The 19690-nt window shown below is 41.1% G+C and overlaps 1 protein-coding gene across 1 annotated transcript; it reads left to right on the forward strand.

The window, feature by feature from the left end:
* The first annotated feature begins 9233 nt into the window (after positions 1–9233).
* LOC141768070 (transketolase-like) lies at positions 9234–19690 on the forward strand. The gene is made up of 14 exons (XM_074635978.1): positions 9234–9548; positions 11235–11352; positions 11447–11560; positions 11669–11766; positions 12648–12839; positions 13094–13212; positions 13344–13549; positions 13969–14133; positions 16010–16166; positions 16644–16774; positions 16897–16980; positions 17106–17199; positions 17756–17878; positions 18560–19690. The coding sequence occupies exons 1-14, from the start codon at positions 9442–9444 to the stop codon at positions 18745–18747; spliced, it is 1896 nt and encodes a 631-aa protein (XP_074492079.1). The 5' UTR covers positions 9234–9441; the 3' UTR covers positions 18748–19690.

Genomic DNA, 19690 nt, shown 5'->3' on the forward strand with positions numbered 1-19690 from the left:
TGGAGTTAGTTTTGCCAAGGGCATAACCTCTTAAGCCAATATTGTCGTACCATAAAAAATGCTGATTTGTAAGTTAAAAGGCGGTCTGACAAACTGCATCCCAAAGCACTTGTACATCTGTCATGCATACAGCTACACGTTAATCCCACCCTTATGAAAAACTAATGACCAAATGATCGCTTTGACCCACAGAAGACCCTTTAAATAACAAACCTCTTAAGTAACACAACCACTTATGAAACAGCAACTGTAATTCAAGACTTGACTTTGTAGTGTAACATAAAATTATTTAAATTAATGGTTTTACCCAAGAAGTATTTCCTTTTCCATAGAATGCCTTCATTAATATCCACAAACATATTACAGCGTATTTCAGAACCTGATATCATAAATTGTTTCAGTTGTATTTTGCCCAAATAGCAGCAACCACAGTTCAGTACTACTGAGCTATTATTGTCAATGCTGTGAAAATCCTACCTGCCAGAGTAGAACAGCTGAGCCGAGGCCTCTGCTTCACCTACATGTCGCAGCTGACAACAAAGAGCAGAAAACACTCCTCTTCCTCCCTGGCGGGCTGGTCAGTGAGTGAACGGCAGCAGTGTTTGGTGAGAGGTGGAGGACGACCGGGCGAGGAGGCAGGGACGAGGCTCACCGTATCAACTTACCTGTCTGCCCAGGATAATGGTTTCTTCTATCGTCTTGAATTATTCACCTATGGATGATGCAATGTGGCAGTGTGCCTGTGTGTTGTTGGTAATTGTGTGGCTGTGTGTGTCAAATGGCAGAAAATGGTTTGATCACGTTTTGTACATTTTGTACCTAAAAAGCTATTTATTTATTAAATATGAATTGGCTCTTGTTGACTTTAATTCAGCGGTGGGCCAATAAGAAACACACCTGAGGAAATACCCTTCAGAAAGGAGCAGTGATGATACCAACACAGACTAAACAACAATTAACAGAATATTTGATTAACAAGAAACTGTGGCCTCAAACGTGTCATTTGAGTTTAATCAACATCTTCATATAAAACTAAATATAATCAGTAATTTGTAATTACCTCAGGGCTTCTGCAGCATTGTCTTGGTAGGTATTTCTGTTATATTGTCCACCCTGTAATAGACTCTGTATGTATATGATTTAGAGAAACCATTCAAACATGATTTTAAACCTGCAGTAGGCAGTATATTTTTGGCATCATTGGGCAAAATTTCCATAATAACCTTTCAGCATATTGTAATTCAAGTGGTCTGAGAGAAAACTAGACTTCTGGACCTCCTCATGGCTCTGTTTTCAGGCTTTAAAATATCTAGCCCGTGACGGGAGACTTTGACCAATCACAGGTCATTTCACAGAGCGGGAGCGTTCCTATTGGCTGTGCTCCAGCTGGTGGCTGGTGCTTGGTATTTCCTCAACTGATCTCAACATGGCTGCCGGGCCACAAACTTTCTCATTTTACAGCTAAACAGTACACTACAAGATGATTCTGAAAACAGAGCAGAGAAATAGTCATTACAGTAACAGAATATTGTTTCATATTTGATCAGCGCTGTTTAGTTTGACCGTTTGATCGGAGTTTGCGAGTGATTTACAGCTGCTCAGAGACGGCAGGCCCCAGCTCGGCTCTGATTGGTTGTTTTCCTCCGGTCTGCGAAATCTTGCAGATGCAATTATAGGAGCACCAGAGGACACAAAGGCATATGACTTTTTTTCAGATTACCTGTCTCATGCACTACTGTCAGGATATAGTGACGGTTTTATAAAATAACTTTTTTAAATCATATTTGCCCCAATTCTACCCACTGCTGCTTTAATGTTTAATATATGATTATTTTTTTATTGAATAAAAAAGAAATGCACAATTTCTGAGACACCAGAATATTATTACCTCTCTTATTTGATCCTTTGATGTATGAGACCCAGGCCTCTGGCTCAGACCCCAGCTCGAAAATGACATGCCCAAAATGAATAGAGAATATCTCTGCAACTACAATGTCTATTTGAATAATCTTGGTATCATAACAAAGATAACACTTGCAAGATTTCTGCAGAGGTGTAAGCGTCAGTATATATGTTACTGGCCACATGTAAATGAAGATGGAACACAGCATAAATGAAAGATTTAATTTCCGCCTAACAAAACGGTACACTTTTAGAGTGGAATGATGACGTTGCAGCCCAAAACCTCAAGCAAACTATAGCACAACATCGGAACATTACCTGTGCACAAGACTAATACAACTCTCATTTCAGTACGGTAAATGTGAAGTTGGAGCCAGCTGGCAATTAGTTTAGCTTAGCATAAACACTGGAAACAGGGGGAAGCAGCTAGCCTGGCTACATATGCAAGCTCACCAATGACACATTATATCTCATTTGTTTAATCCACACACACTCCAGGAAGTCACTGCCTTGCTAAGAAATTGTGCAAAATCCCTCATTAGACCATAACTTGCTATTTTGCTGTTTTCATTTTTGTACATATTAAACAAACAAGATGTAGTATAAGATGTTAATTGGTGAGCTTGAGTGGCAAGAGGCATTGTTTTTCCCCTTTGGAGGTATCCAGGCTAGCTGTTTCCCCCTGCCTCCAGTCTTTATGCTAAGCTGATAGCTTGCTGGCTGTTGCTTTATTGAGGTGGTTATCACTTTACCCTGATTTAGACATACTGTAGTATTAGCAGTACTTTGTACTTCATTAGGAAACATAGCACTATTATTTCTTTTTCCAACCTGACCCTTTAGAAATGTTCTTCTTTTTCTTCTTGTTTTCACTCTTTTCTCCTGTCCTGACCTGGTTTCCTCTGTAAATGATTTCCCTACAAAGAAGGCCGTACGGTAGAGAGGATGGTGGAAATAACAGTTATATGTTTCAGTGTTCATCCACCTGGAATAGCCGATGTGCATGTATCTGTGTGTGTTTTTTGTGGGATTGTTTTCAAACTCTGTACTTCTCTTCAAACATACACAAACCCAGTCTGTATAGTGCCCAGTAGGAAAGCACAATGCAGAGCAGTGGCCCCCAGGGACCACGGTGCCATTTGGCTCAGCACGGCAGTCAGCCCCCACCCCCGACTTGATCTGCCTCTCTACTCTCTGCACCACCAAACTCTCCCAACTAAAATGAACTTTAATCAAATATGGTGATTCGCTTTGAACCTGAATCATTTGACAACAGGAGTTTTAAACTTTTCTGCTTTCATAGTACCAGATAAAGGAACATTAGAATCTTAAAGAAACAGTGCATAGCATTAAGGGGGATCTATTAGCAGAAATGTAATATATTAATAAGTATGTCTTCTTTAGTGTATAGAACAGAAAAACCAATCACGGGCTCTATAGAGGGCCTTTTGTGTTTTTACGTCTTCACATCAGCCACCATATTTCTCCGACATGCTACACAGGAGAAGTTCAGTTTGTTACAGTCTGCAACCTCACCGCTAGATGCCGCCAAATCCTACACACTGCACCTTTAAAGGTAGGGTTGGTAGTGCTGTTCAAATACATTTTTGTTATATTTGTTGAAATTCTTATTGCATCTCGAGAGCGATCAATTAATTGAATGCTTTGACAAAAAAACAAACAGTATCTGTGGCTGTCACAGGACTAGGGCTGACCTGAATGCTTCGAAGCTTGCCACCATTTTTTATATATATATATATACTGTATAAGTAAATCCCAAAATAGTTTATGAAACAAGGAATAATCCCACAACATTATTCATTATTCATATTCAACCTTAATCATTATTAGTTATTCTCAGACAGATATCGCTGTTTGTTGTGTGTAGAGGAGTGAAGCTTCAAATCCCATAAAATGGTATTCGGGACAGCTCTACACAGGACTGTAGTAAACCCGTCAGCATTTAGCCTGAATGAAATGATTAGCGACTTTCTCGCTAGATTTAGGGACTTTTGGAGCGAGTGCTGCTAGTTACTTTCATTGGAAAAGAGTTGGCAACACTGGGCTGGGTTTTTCGGTCATTTTTAAAATCTACTGTACTTTTGCTAGTTTCTCAAGATTAACAACCCTGCCTTTAATTTCCCAGTAATTTATTTTGTTTTAGTATTTTCCATGCTACTTTTTAAAGGTCCCTGTGAAGATGTCTTGTTTTTTAATCTGTGCATAAGCACATCAGATTAATATAATTATGCACAAAGCAGGTCTTTAGCTCTGCTGAGGTGAAGGTCCTGAGTCAATGTTGTGTTTGGCCAACCTCTAAAGAGATTACGATGTGTTGACTGGATAAAAATGCACAACGTGTTTTGTTTACACATGCAATTCATTCAAACAGCTGTTATGTTTTTAGATCTCTTTTGTAAATGCACTTAGCTTTTACTCTATGTGTTTTATCCCTCAGCGTCACCCTCTCCCTCCCTCCCTCCCTCCCTCCCTCCCTCCGTCCCTCTCAGCAGCTCTTTTTTAAATCGGATGCAATAAAGCTATATGAGTGCTTCACTCATGAGCTGCTATTTTCTTTCTAGTGCTGTTCTCATATAATCTCAGGCTCATTCAGCATTTCTCCAGCTTCACTTGCTGTATATATGAAATAATGTTTGTTTTTTTCAATCATATGGTAATGAAACAAGTTTGAATATTAACACGTGCGACTTGATGTCTGATTTCCTGGCCTTATACCATGCATATAAAACCTGGTTAGCAGGCACTGATGCAAAAGCACTGATGCAACAATCAGTGCTTCTGCATGTTTATGAGAGGGCTGTGTGTATTTGTGTGCGAGAGAGGGAGTGTGTGTTGGTGGAGCTGCTTGAAGGAGAGCAGTAGTGATGGAGCCTGAAAGCCCTGCAGCACAACTGTTCTCCCAGTGCATCGTCAACTTCACTGCTGAGCCCACAACACACGCTCAGCCTTAACCCCTGCTCGCACACTCTGCTCTCCTCTCTCAATCTTCCTTTCTGTCTTTGTTTCTCTTCATCCACTCCCTCTGCTTATCTGAAGCCCTCCATCTCAATCTTTACATCGCTCAAATAGCTCCTTTATGCTTTGATTACTTCACTTATTCACCGATTTCACCTCTATGCCATGGCCATGTCTCAGTCCTTTCCACCTCTTCTTTCAACCCAACCCAGAGCCTTTACTTCCAGGATGATCACCCAGTCCAGCTGCGAACACAGCTATATGATTGAATGCTCTGTTGATAATTCAATCATAAGTCCCATGCTCTTGTCTCATATAGGGGGGTGGGGGGCCTTTGGGTGACAGACAGCTCTCAGATAGAAGGGCAAGCACTATGTCATCATGGTGACTGCAGAGCGATTTAAGGAAATGGAGTGATAAGAGCAGAGAGGAAGAGGCTGAAGCCTGAAGGAGCGACTGGCATTAAAGCAGTGTACCAAGAGTCATGGATGTGTGTGTGTGTACGGTAATATGCATATGAGTGTGAGAATATTCATTTGTGTGCACATGTCAGCAAGCCTGAGTTCACATATGTAGGCCTGTATATTGTATATCTGCTGCTTCTAAAATCTCCGTAATCATTCAAGCCCAACTGTGCTGAGTACATTATTTATTTGTTTACCTGCAGAGCTCTGCATTGTGTGTTGGACACAGCCACACACATGCTCTGTGTTATATTAAGGCATTGTTTCAAAAGTGGTTGCTTTGCTCCTCTTTTTCTGCCAGAGAGATTAAAAATAGAAACATTCATGCTCTCTGAATGTACTTTCCCTCCAGGAAGTGTGCAGTTGTGGGTGTCTAACATTGGCTGCACACCGTCACGTGGCGTCTTCTTCCCAGGCCGCCATTGGCTGGCACCTGTGGGGCTCTGTGAAGAAAAGCTTTTCTGACAGGACCCAGGAGCCCCAGAGGAGTTGCTGGAAACTGGGAGAAGGACAATGTCGGTGGAACCAGGAGAGGAGAGTGTGTGCATGTGTGTGTGTGTGTGTGTGTGTAGGGTGGGGGTTCAAGAGATGGCATCACCATGACTGTGAGCGCTGAGGTGCTGGGACGTGACCTCCCAGCCACAGCAAAGGGCAGGAATCCACAGAGATGATCACATGGCTGAAGAGGTGCAGAGGGAAATGAGTGAGGGGAAAGAGAGGACGATGATTTGCAGCAATGACACTCAGAGAGCACGTGTTGTCATCATCACATAAACTCAGCTGACACTTAAATGTGTTGTCGTCCTATCTCACTGTTCCACAACACTTTACATCTGTCCACATCTGGTTTCGTTCTTAAGATAATGGTTTAAAATACATTTCCTCATTGCAGTTTGACCTCAATATTGATTAATTGATTTAAAAAAATAATGAATCTGCTGAATAAATGTTGTGATTATTCTTTACATCAGTTATTGGCTAATAAAGTGGATGGGCTATCCAATAAACCATAATTTATAGAAGCAATCATCCTACATTTATAGGGAGACAGTGTCCTCTGGTGTTTAATGTCAGGAACACAACTGGCCTGTAACGAAAGGCCGTTCAAAATGGAGTAATGAAACATTGTGAATTTTCATGCGGCACATGCAGGATTATATTTAGCTGATTTTCTATAATGCCGCATTGATTCATTGTGTCTGCATTTTTGTTGACCTTCAAGTCAAGCAAGTATTGTTTGATTTGGTTCTATTATAGCTGTAATACAATAGATAGAACAACATCTTAAAAGACATTGGACAGTGTGTATCATGTTCATTAAGATTTGCATATATTATTTTGATTTCCTCACTGCTCCCCAACAAGAATGACATTGTACAATCATTTTGATATGACTCCTCTCTTTCCATCCAGTGGGAGATTCTGGACTGTACCACATCAGCAGAATGAAACAACTCTAATCTGTGAGCAGATGTCTCTGCACATCATCGCGATACAATGCTGCTTTAAACAAGCATACACACTTTAACAGCTGCACATGTCTCTCCACAGCTTGTTTTGTGATATTATGCCATGAAATGTTGGCCCTTTGTTACTAAATAATTCAGTCATTCATGGACAGTAAAAAAAATATCAATTAACTAAAAGGTCCTAGACAGAACAATGTAACATGTTTTCATTTGGCTCATATTTTATTGATTGTCTTCATGTTGGACTCAGCAGGTGACCAACAGAAACAGGTCAAATGTAGCATCAGAGATTATCCTCTAGATGGCAGGCCAACTCTCTCCATAGAGATAATCCCCTCACATGTTTTATGCGCAGGCATGTTTGTGCAAAAACTGCAAATCAAACGACAACATGTCAGCAAACTGTTTAAAAAATATACACATATTTATCAAAAAAAAATGTAATAATAAATGGATTATTTTTTTTCAGAATCCTTTTTGAGATTGCACACAGTTTGAGTGAAAACCTTAGATTTTATTCAAATTTAATTTCCCACAATATAAATCAATTAAAATTGATTGTGGTAAATTGTAGAAAAGGGTACATATGTGCTGTATATTTCGTGTAGCATGATGTTTCTGTCTGTTTGTACAATTACAAACTCAAATTGTGTAAATAGGTCATCTTAGATTATTGAGAAAGGAAAAATGATTTCAGATGTTTCATTTCATTTTCATGCTCGTATAGAAGTACTCTACTGTTTCACCCTCCAGGTAGAATCAGCTGTGAGCAGCGAGGTCCTGTATGTCTGTATATCTGCTCCATCAGGAACGGCCGCAGACTGCAGAGGGCTTCATGTGGAAAGAACACGGTGTCCTCAGTGCAGGAGTCATAAAACTCACTGAGTAGCAGGATGTGAGACAGACGAAGGAAAGAAAACAGAGAGTGAAGAGGGGAATATTGTGCTCGTACCATTTTCTCTTCTACTTTTTCAAATTCAAATTTGCTCTAATGACATGACCATAGTTAAGTTAAGTTACTTCACTATACACCAACTATACCTCTATACTATAGTGTACTGTAATGACAGGGAAATGAACCTTTTAACCAAAATAAAGAACAAAAGAATATATGATGAACATGAGATATAGTGTTCATCAAATTCAAAGGGGCTTTATTGGCAAGAAAGTTTCAAGAGCAATGTTGCCAAAGCATCAAAATACAATTAGTCAAAATGTTTGAACATTTCACAATAACAATAATATGAACCATAACATAATATGAACTTTAACATAACATTAAGATATATTAATTATACATGCATACAGTATATCCTATGCATGTATTTGTGTCTGTGTGTGCTGATGAATGGTTTATGTTTAGGGAAGGATGAAGGTGTACAGTAGCCATCTCTCTCCATCTTTCCATCTCTTTTTTTCTCCTCTCAATTATCAGCATGGTGAAAGCCAAGACTATAAGTTGTTTAAAGTTATTACACTATGATGGATGATGTGGAGAAATTCATCAGTATGGTCTTACAACATGCTCTGCTGAACAGGGTGATCTGGTCTTTGGACTTGTGATGAGTTGAGAAAGATGTCTTAATTTATTTGTTTTTGCTTTCCTCCGGGTTTTGTTTTATTGATTTTTGTGGAATATGAATTTATGTTATTTTTGTTGTGGAAAGCAAATGAAAAGTGTTGAAATATTCAGATTATCTTTCTCTCTATCTCTCTCACACTCTCTCTTTTGTTCAGTCTTTCCCTATTTTTCTATTTCTTGTTAATTCTCATTCGTCACTCACATCAATCATCTTTTTTTCCTGTTAGATTTTAAAAAAAAAGAAAAAAAAAAGAAAATCAGGGCATGTTCAAACATGGGCTCTGGCAATAAGAATGGGGTGTTTGGTGTGAGTCAATAACAAAGAACATCCATCCATTAGCCATACCCTATTATATGCCCCTTTATATCCTTGAGGGGTCACAGGGGGCTGGAGCCAATCCCAGCTGACATTGGTGCGAGAGGCGGGGGACACCCTGGACAGGTCGCCGTTCGATCACAGAGCTGACACACACAGAGACAGACAACCATTCACGCTCACATTCACACCTACCATCAAGATCTGAATTATTAGTTTAGACAGTAAAGCCACAGTGAATCAGAGTGAGATGCTTCAAATGTCCCCTCCTCCTCCCAATTATCCAGCCCCTCCTTACACACACACATACACACACACACACACACACACACACACACTGATGCACATCTAGCTGTGACACACCTCCACCATCCCAGTCACACAGTAGCCAATGAAATGAGTGGCATTCAATTTTAGCAGAAACACCCAGCTCACGTCACTGGATTCCCCCTCCTCTCCTCCTCTGTGTGTGTGCAATGTGTGTGTATTGTGTCTGAGTACAGTGTGTCTTTGTGCATCTACAGGATAAATCCAGCTTCTCTTCCACTGTCTCTCTCTTTCTCTCTGGCTCTCTCTCTCTCTCTCTCACACACACACACAGACACACACACACAGGTGCTGCTCTCTGGCAACCCCTCACTCCCTCACACACACATTCAAAACACACAAACCCAACAGAGGGTCGTAGTTGGTCCACTTTTCTGGTGCCGAGGAACTTGACATTTTGCCTTCATGGAGGATTACCACAAACCTGACCAGCAGACAGTGCAGGCGCTGAGGAACATCGCCAACCGCCTCCGAATCAACTCCATCAAGGCAACAACTGCAGCAGGCAGCGGGTGAGTTGCCTCCACTGGCTCTCATGCATGAGCTTTAATACTATGAATGCAATGCAGATATGCAAAATGTGTGCAAAACACAATGCAAACTTAATATTTCTTTGCAGCATGCATAGATGAACAGCCACATCTGGTGAACTACATACATGCATGTGCAGATGCACACAGACATGTGAAGTGCAGGAACAGCATGTCCTGCCTTTGTTCTCCTCTTTTCTACTGGCACAATCCTTTCAACATCCACAAATGTTGTTCAATAAAGTTGAGCTCCCAATCCCTTTTCAATTTAATGAATGAAATAAAAAATATCTTACACCATTTTTTATATATTTCTGCTTTATAAAACATTTTTTTGTATGTTAAATACACACTATGTTGTGTTAATGCATCAATTTATCCCTTTGAGTGAAAAGTAGCATACACAAGTGTAAGACACTTTAATCACAGCTGACATTAAAAGTGAATAATTTATTTTGTTCAGATGATCGGATTTTTATATTCTGGAGAAGAACTTAAATGTGTATGGTCTTTGGTCTCGTTTCAAAATCTTATATTTACTTTGCTTGCAGGATAAATATTGTATTTGATTGCTGACTCCAATGCAGTATAACACAATAGACTACCATGTGCAACGCTCGGTGAATTGTATGTTGAGTAGCCGGCGTGGTTGCTGCAAGAAACAGGCTTTAAAAGTGTTGCTGATGAACTGAAATCTTGTATATCATGTCCTCTTATAGCTATGTTAAAGATTGCTGTTGGGTTGTTGAATGTATGCTATCACAACATAAAAATTCCAAAAGAAATGTATAATGATCTAGAGGGTTATCGTCATATCGGAGCCCATCACTTCACAGTTCTGCAGTGTCTAACAGACACTGATGGGAACAAAGAGAAACACTGAATGATAGTTATTTAACCTAAAATATTCATCAGTCATATTAGGATTAATGACTAATGGCTGTGCAAAATGCCAAATGACTTTTGCATGTGTTATTTTTGTACATTATTGAGTGAAATACTCCAATACCTTTACATGTGGGTAAGGCCAATAACCTGCCATTAATATCAGTGCAAAAGAATACTTGCACTGGATGGAGCACTTGGTGGTTTAATATAATGGCTCTAAGATTGTTTATAAAAGCAAAATTGTGATGGTGTGATTGCATTTACAACCAGTTCTCTGTCAAAAACTGTTGAGGGCCTTTGAATGAAGTTCACATCATGGAGTTCTGTGGCTCTATTAGCTCCACAAATTGATTTTCTACGGTGTATTTCAATGCATTTCAAATATAGTTACTGGTCCAACATGTAACTACTCGGGGCTTTCCAAGGCTCTGTGACATTATAAAATGAAAGCAGTTATTTGGTCTATTACAGTAGCTGTACTTCCCACATATTCATCTTTTTATTCTACTCATAAGGGTGCATGTGCACAATTTTCAATTACAGTAATTTTACATTTCTGGATGATTTCACGACTTGATTACCTGGGCAAATCGGCAATTATCAGACAGTAGCATCACTTTCCACCTGTAATAATATGCATTCTTTTCATAAACCTGAATTTTAATCATATGCTCTCAAATGTGCTAAATGTGTCTGTGGTTACTCTACATTCCTGTGTGCATGTGCATGTACATATGTCTGACACATGGGTATAACAGCACCGTCTCCTCTATCATACAGACACCCCACATCATGCTGCAGTGTGGCGGAAATCATGTCTGTGCTTTACTTCCACACCATGAAGTACCGCCCTGAAGACCCGAGGAACTTCAACAGCGACCGCTTTGTCCTGTCCAAGGTGAGAGTCAGTCAGTCCTCCTGGTCTGAACAGGTGTCTAAATGCTTAAGTGACAAAAATAACGTTGATTTGTGACTGTTTTTTTCCTCCCCAGGGTCACGCTGCTCCGGCCCTGTACTCCATGTGGGTGGAAACGGGCTTCCTGAAGGAGAGCGAGCTGCTCAGTTTGTGCCAGGTTGACTCTCCCCTGGAGGGCCACCCAACCCCTGTAAGCTGTCACATACTGTACCACACCTCAGGAATCATCTCGTGGAGCACAAACAGTACCGGCTCTTTTTAATCACATTTCATTATGTGTGTGTTGTGTGCATTTCAGAAGCAGCAAATTGTGGACGTAGCCACTGGCTCCCTGGGGCAGGGTCTTGGTGTGGCCTGTGGAATGGCTTACACTGGGAAGTACTTTGACAAGTCCAGGTAATCTTTCATACATGTGGACACATAGACAAGTGGAAAAAATGACTCTAGTTTGACCATTTCAGTTGCCTTATATGCATTTTGCATGCATTTAAAATCCCTTGCCTGCAAAGAAACATTCAACATCATGGTGTGTTGATGTATTAGACATGTTTGGGGTTTTCTTAATTTAAATTTTAGGTCTGCATCATACTTCTCTCGAGTGTTCAGTGATTGGGGTTTTCCAGATTCGGTGGGTGTGTGCTGCGGCTACGCGCTCTGCTCTCACGATTCTTCTGCTCTAATAATCACAGGCCCTGCAGTCATATCTCCATTATTCTTACCATCCAAGCTGATTTAATCTCAGAATCAAATTCATGCGTTGTGCTTTCAATCATGTATTTTTTCTTAGTCTGAGTCTATTTATTACCACAAACGGATTCAATATTCCTTCATTGTTTTTTTCCTTTGTAATGATGGTATTTAAAAAATAAAAATAAAACACCTACTCTATATAGAGGAAATTTTGACTTATCTGGTAATATTTGACTCACTTTATTTATATTAAGAATTTTTTTAAATAAAAGAAGATGACAATTTGTCCCATTTAAAAGACTCTGTGGGGTTCTTACTGTATGGGAGAAATGTTTCAGAGGCAGGTGTGAAACTCGGCAGCCGCACCTTTAAGCCCCTAAAGGAAGCTTTTATCATGTCACAGCTGGTTGCCAACCCAACTGTCAGATAATGGAAAGAGAATCAATCAAAGTGTCAGAGAACATTTTCGTGAGATTTGCACCACACCCTCATGTGAACGTACACCACGCACACACAGATATACACACACACACACACACAGAGACACGCACACTAATCGCTTAATCTCACCCTGTTCTCCAACTCAGCTATCGTGTGTACTGCCTGCTGGGGGATGGCGAGATGTCGGAGGGCGCTGTTTGGGAGGCTATGTCGTTCGCCTCCCACTACCAGCTTGACAATCTGGTGGCCATCATGGACATCAACCGTCTAGGCCAAAGTGACCCTGCGCCCCTGCAGCATCACGTAGAGAAATACCAGAAACGCTGTGAAGCTTTTGGGTAATAATGCATAATAGGGAAAATTCAGATTCTAGTAGAGGCTGATGGTGTCAATGCACTGTTTATGCTGTGTTGTAAGATTAAGATGGTGGTAATACAAGTAGCATTATCTGAAGTCTATCCATAACTATTACGTTTAGTCAACACTATCCTGGTGTGTGTCCATGCCATCTACTTATATCAAGCATACTGTGCCAAGTGTGTCTTAATGTGTGTGTGTGTGTGTGTGTGTGTGTGTGTGTGTGTGTGTGTAGCTGGCAAGCCATCATTGTGGATGGCCACAGTGTGGAGGAGCTTTGCAAGGCTCTGAGCCAACCACGTCACCAGCCCACCGCCATCATCGCTAAAACCATCAAGGGCAAAGGCATTCCAGGTAACAGTCTGTCACCGTCCACTCCTCATCTGCAAATGCATTGCTCTCACTCTAGAGCATATTACATAACAAGCCCAACCCATTCACCAAACAGCGTTTAAATGTGAAGCCGTGTTTAAATGTGGTTTCAGCTGCGGAGGATAAGCTGGGGTGGCATGCCAAACCTCTGCCCAAAGACATGGCCGAGATGGTCATGAAGGATCTGCAGAGCCGCATCAATAACAGCAGCAGCACCAACAAGCACCCACACCCTATTGCTCCCGTAGACGACTCCCCACCGGTCAGCCTGAGGAACATCAGGATGCCGAGTGCACCCAGCTACAAGGCTGGCGAAAAGGTTTGTCACCTCAGTTCAGTTTCATTTTCAGCTTTACTTGTCATATGCAGGTTAACAAAAGGATCAACGATGAAATGTATAGGATGAGAGAACGAGTCAGCTCAGCAATAAAAGCTATAATCATGTAAGATAAGATAAAATGACAATAATAAGATAGAATAACATTAATAAGATAGAAAGACAATGATAAGATAAGATGACAATAAGTTGTAAGATAAAAAATGATGACATAAATAAAAGAAGAAATATGGTACTTCATATACATATGAAAATGAGGATTATGGGTAAAAGTAATTGACCTGCACACAAGACCAGCAAATTCACACAATGTCTGCAGAAACCCCAGAGGCAAATTATTGAATTCTTTAAACCAACAACAACCTTTGTTATTGATTTGTTTGGTCTCTCCTTCTTTATAGATTGCCACACGGAAGGCGTATGGGATGGCGTTGGCCAAGTTGGGCCGCTACAATGAACGTGTTGTGGTCCTTGATGGAGACACCAACAACGTCACCTGCTCAGAGATCTTCAAGAACGAGCACCCCAACCGCTATGTGGAGTGCTACATCGCTCAGCAGAACATGGTATGATCCCTCTTCAATCTACAGAATTAGGCCTATTTCACAAAGGTATTTTTAAGACGTATATTTATTAACAAAGCCATCTATATTCTGGTAGTTTTGGTCTAATGCTCTCTCCTACTTTTAAAACGTATTAAAATAAAACAAAACCTCCTTCTCTCTCTTTAATGTGTTGATTTTGCTGATTGCTCTTTCTCAGCTCTGATTGGACATGAGTATAACCTTACACCTCACAGCTGTGAGTCTGAGCCTGCTAATTAATTATACACAACGTGTCCATCCATAATGTAAAGATTGGCAAAGACGCGACCCATTTGCCTTCTTATGACCACTGTGGCTGCTGCTGACAGCCCCCCCCCCCCCCCCCCCTCCTTCTGCTCTGCCCCTGTCATTATTTTATGTGAGCTCAGATTAATAATTTGGAGAGAGAGGCGATCAGACATTAATTCCTTGTGCTGTTATGGCTCCAGCAGCAGCAAACTCCAATGTAGGTCAGGCATGTGTATGATGATAAGCAGTCATGACAAGTGTAGTCAGAAGTAAAATATTAATAAGCGCAGAGGGTGGGACCATCTGGCTGAATGCATGAGAAAAGTCAAACGTTGAATGGCAAAAGGTTATAGAAATTAGATGACAACCTATTGCATTTTAATTAAGGAGACTATATATTAATACAGTGATTCCCAACATATTTTTCCTTGAAGCCCCCCCCGCCCCCATACATTTTTACGTCATCACAAAAATACAAATCCTCGAACTAAATCCTCAATTTTAATAAGGGGATTGGTGCTAGACAGCCCTGTTTAAACAGGCTTGTGGCTCCCTTTGTGTGTGCCAAGCGGGAGAGCAAATTGTTTTTTGACCGCGGTGAAAATGTTGTTTTTGAAAGGCTAAACGCCAACAAATACGGACTGAGAATATTTCATTACAAAAAAAAACATGTTGTGAATTCCGGATTTTTTTTCAATAACTGTTGACGTTTGGACGTTACAGCGCCCTGGAGTTATTGGAAATGCTTGGATCACACGAGTCGGAAAAACAGCCACCAATGGAATCTACAGCAATTCTACAAATAGTATAATACTAATAATATTAGTGTAGCCTGATCTTTATCTGCAGCTGTGCAGAAATATCAGGTTTAAACAGAATGTGGCCTACTAAAAAGCAAAAAATATATATTTTTAAATAGTTTCATATACAGACTTTTGTATAAATCATCCAGTAAGTGTGTTATTACGATTTTAGTAACATGTGCAAATCTAATTTTGACAACCTCAGAGCACTCAAATCCTGGCGCACCCCCCTGTGATCTTTGGTTCCCCCCTAAGGAGGGCTCAGACCCTAGGTTGGAAATCACTGTATTAGTATATATTATACTATTGACACTATAAAATCAAATACTCGATTTGGTATAAACACAGATAACTGTACTTTTATTGTATATATTTATTATGAATGGCATCCTTTTTCTTTGGTTTGGATGAAACAACATCTAGTTGAAATGCAGCCTTTAAAGAAGTAGCTTGCTTTCTTTGATTTTATATAAGAATTTATCTAACATCACATTTGCACTTTCATGGACAAGGACAAAGCCAGGAAAGAAGAAGGGGAGAGTTTTGGAGAGAGGACAGAGGAAATTATTTTTAAGAGGAGATATGCTACTGATTCCACACATATGGAACAATAAGCCCTGGAGCTTTGGAGAAAACTCTTCTCACTGACTACCGACTTAACGTGGCCTTTGGTTCAAAGAGGCTTTCAAATACGTTTTGTGCCGCAGATATTTCACCTTCTGGGTGATCTTCTGAGGATCAAGCATGTGTGACCTATGGCAGGTTATATAGGTACTAAGAAAAAAATACATTCCTTTCTTTCCCAGGTCAGTGTTGCCACGGGACTTGTTGCTCGTGAGAGGAACGTGGCGTTTGCCAGCACTCTCGCTGCCTTTTTCACCCGCGCCTACGACCAGCTCCGCATGGCAGCCATCTCAGAAAGCAACATCAACCTGTGTGGTTCGCACTGCGGCCTGTCCCCTGGTTAGTCAACTACTGCTGATGAGCCAGGCACACCACAACCCCTCTCACACACCTTACCCACCCACACTTTCAAAAAAGTTCCCCTGTATTCCCCTCACACTGAAGCCAGACATTTCACAACACCCATTTTCTCAGACCGTATTCACAGTATGATGTTAGATGTATAAAAGAATGATCTTTGTGTGTGTTTGCGAGCGTTTCAATCCTTTCTCACTTTCCCTCTAATCCTGTGTTTTCCTTGCTGTATTTACCCCCTTTGGTCTTACAGCTAGTACTCAATCCTCCCCCTTTTCTCCCTTCCTGTCTGCCCTGGAAGCTGTCAACAGGGAACCAGGTGTCCCTCTGTTAGTGCAGGTATACTGCATGCAATGTCCTGTGGATCTGCATGCATCAGCTCACCTGACCTGTCAGTAACTTTTGAAGAATTTTCTGAATGTTGGATGTATGAAATCAACTATATAAATGCACATATTACAGGAGAGGAAGGCCCCTCTCAGATGGCTCTAGAGGACATGTCTATGTTCAGGGCCCTTCCCACTGCGACCATTTTCTACCCCTGTGACGGCGTGTCTACAGAGAAGGCCGTGGAACTGGCTGCAACCACAAAGGTACGTAAAACCTAAATGCAGTGTTCTCGCTTCCCCGCAGTATCTGTGGAACATTTATTTATTAGCAAAACAGCCTATTTTTTGCTGTCCCGGTGGTGATTGTCATGTTTCCCTTCAAAAAGGGTATTTGCTACATCCGAACCAGCCGCCAAGACTGTGCCATCATCTATAACAGCAACGAGGACTTCCATGTTGGACAGGCTAAGGTGAGACAGTCTTTGCGCTCGCATTGCTGTTAAGATCAGTGGGAGGAAAATAAGGAAACAAAAAACTATCAATACAAAATTAACACACCGAGCACCATCAACACTGTAATGTTTCTCTCTGCCAGGTGGTGTACCAGAGCAAAGAGGACCAGGTGACTGTGGTGGCAGCTGGAGTGGTTTTGCATGAGGCCCTGGCTGCAGCTGAACATTTAAAGAAAGGTACAGTACATGAAATACTGCTATTGATCATAAGAAGATAAAATATATACCACATCACGTATCCAACAGATGAAAATACAATATTGTGACCATATTTTATTTGATTGATTCATTGTTTGTTAGAACTATCACAGAATATTATATTGGTTTAAATAAATTGTATCTTAAAATTGCTGAAATACAACCTATCGTAAAGGCCGGATCCTTAAATGTTACCAGCTGTAGTTCTGAGCATTACTGCCTAAAGCAACATCTATCCTTAGATGTAATATTGTTTCCTTGCATTTATTCTGGCCTTTTTCAATGCTTTTGCATACATAAACAGTGCTTGCTTGAGGTGGAAAAATACCTAAATCTATAATAGATACATTTGTGATGTTAACTTTGTCACTGTGGTATTTCATACAGTAAAAGCATTGTGGTGATATTAATCACTAGTTACAGATTAACACCAGGACATCCTGGCCCTAGAACCACTACAGTATATGAATTGCACGCCTCAGTTGCAGCGCACGTTATATGTCGTATTCCTCAACTGAATGAACTGAATTTCCAGAGAGGATCTCTATCAGGGTCATTGACCCCTTCACAATCAAACCGCTGGATGCCAAAACCATCATCGACCACACGCGTGCCACCAGGGGACGAATCATCACCGTGGAAGACCACTACAATGAAGGTAGGTTTCCATGAAAGTTGCTCATACTGTTTTTGTCTGACCACCACCAACCTAACGGCAACAAGCTTTACAGCACAGTGCAGCCGGGGCCCTGTCATTGGTCCGTATCCTCGGGTGTGTTGTGGTGGCATGTTTCTATTGGTTCAGCGGCAGAGACGCAATGTGGTGGCATTTGCTCATTGGCCGAGGAGGGGAGGCTGTCTATCTGTTGTGTGCCCTCATTGCAGGCTAGGTATTGGTATTGTGGTGCGTTTTGTAAGTGCAAGAGCCAGAGAGCCAGAGAGGCAGAGTGCTGTCAGATTTCCTTAACTGAGCATGTGCCCATGGGGCTCTGCGTGACCTAGATAGCACAGACAGCCGTGCCCTGCGCCTGTTAAGAGAAAGGGGTGGGTGATGGCATGGGCTTTACTAGACAAAGGATTTTGGGCATCAGTCTCATGCTGGGTATTGCATTCATTTTACATCTGGACCAGATAATGGTATAGTGGTCAAGGGGACATGATTAGATTTTTTGTAATGTTTTCTCGTGCTCTCTATTTACTGTACATGAGATGACATTATGCTTATACACAGCCTCATTTTTTATGCGAATGAAGCTCCAAAGCTTTTGAGGCGATTGGGTGCCCCCCCATCCTCTATCCCCTCTACATCGCTCTCATGTGATGACTTGTTGTTCCCCAGGTGGCCTTGGGGAGGCAGCGTCCTCAGCAATGGTCAACGAGTCTGGCATCAACCTGCATCGTCTGGCTGTGTCCCACGTCCCCCGCAGTGGCAAACCACACGAGCTGCTCAAAATCTACGGCATCGACCGCGACGCCATTATCCAGGCCGTCCGCAAGATGCTCAGCAGCTCTACCAACGCCAAGTAACTTCCTGCCAGCCCCACCCACCCACCTATCTGATCACACCCCTGCAGATGAAGATAAACCGTCAAGTATGTTTTTGATTCACATGACATCCAGCTCTTTAAATTCCTTCACCGTGAATGCCCCTATGTGTGTACTGAAGTAATGTGATTTTGTGCTGTACACTTTGAAGTAGAGTTCCACATTTACCTTTCTTTTATGCATCCATCACATCACACACAAGAACAGAGATACACACATTCAGACACATGTGTCCTCACTCCAAAACTCATTCATAAATACAGTTCAGTGATCAAATTGTGGCCATAACTTACTTTGTCGTTGGTGGATGCTCACCATACAAAACAATACATAAGTCCATGTGATGCTCTCATGTGTGTTTTTTTTTAAAATGCTCTTTGATTAACTCCAACTGGAAATGTTTTTATATTGTTCTGACGTAGCTCTTGGGTGGGGCGTAGTTTTAAAGTAGTTTATCATGACCGTAGTGTCAGAAATAAGCTAACTGAGTTGTTGTTTGTAGAAAGTAGTGGAGAAAAAAAATCAAACAAATGTAGGTAGGTCATAAAGAGCAGTCACTCATAACCACAACATCACATCTTCAGATCATCTAAACTTGTGTGGTTTCAAAAGTTGTGTCATTTCTCTTCAGTATTTTTTGTTATTTGATTTTAAAGTTACCATCAACCTACACACCTCAGTGTTCATTTGTGCTATAGCTGTACAACTGGACCATACATACCAGCAGTGTGACGATAATCATTATGTGCTCAGTGACGTCATCTTTTTTTTACATAAGGCAGAGGTGCTGATGGAGAATATGGCTAGCTGTGACTATGAAGCTAGAGTTACACCTGACTTGTTAACCCAACGAACAAACACTTTCTTTGTTACTTGAAATTTTGTATGTACCTTACTTTCATGTAATAAAGCCCTCTGCATTTGA

This window comes from Sebastes fasciatus, chromosome 1 (genome assembly GCF_043250625.1).
Source record: "Sebastes fasciatus isolate fSebFas1 chromosome 1, fSebFas1.pri, whole genome shotgun sequence".
Lineage (NCBI taxonomy): Eukaryota > Metazoa > Chordata > Actinopteri > Perciformes > Sebastidae > Sebastes > Sebastes fasciatus.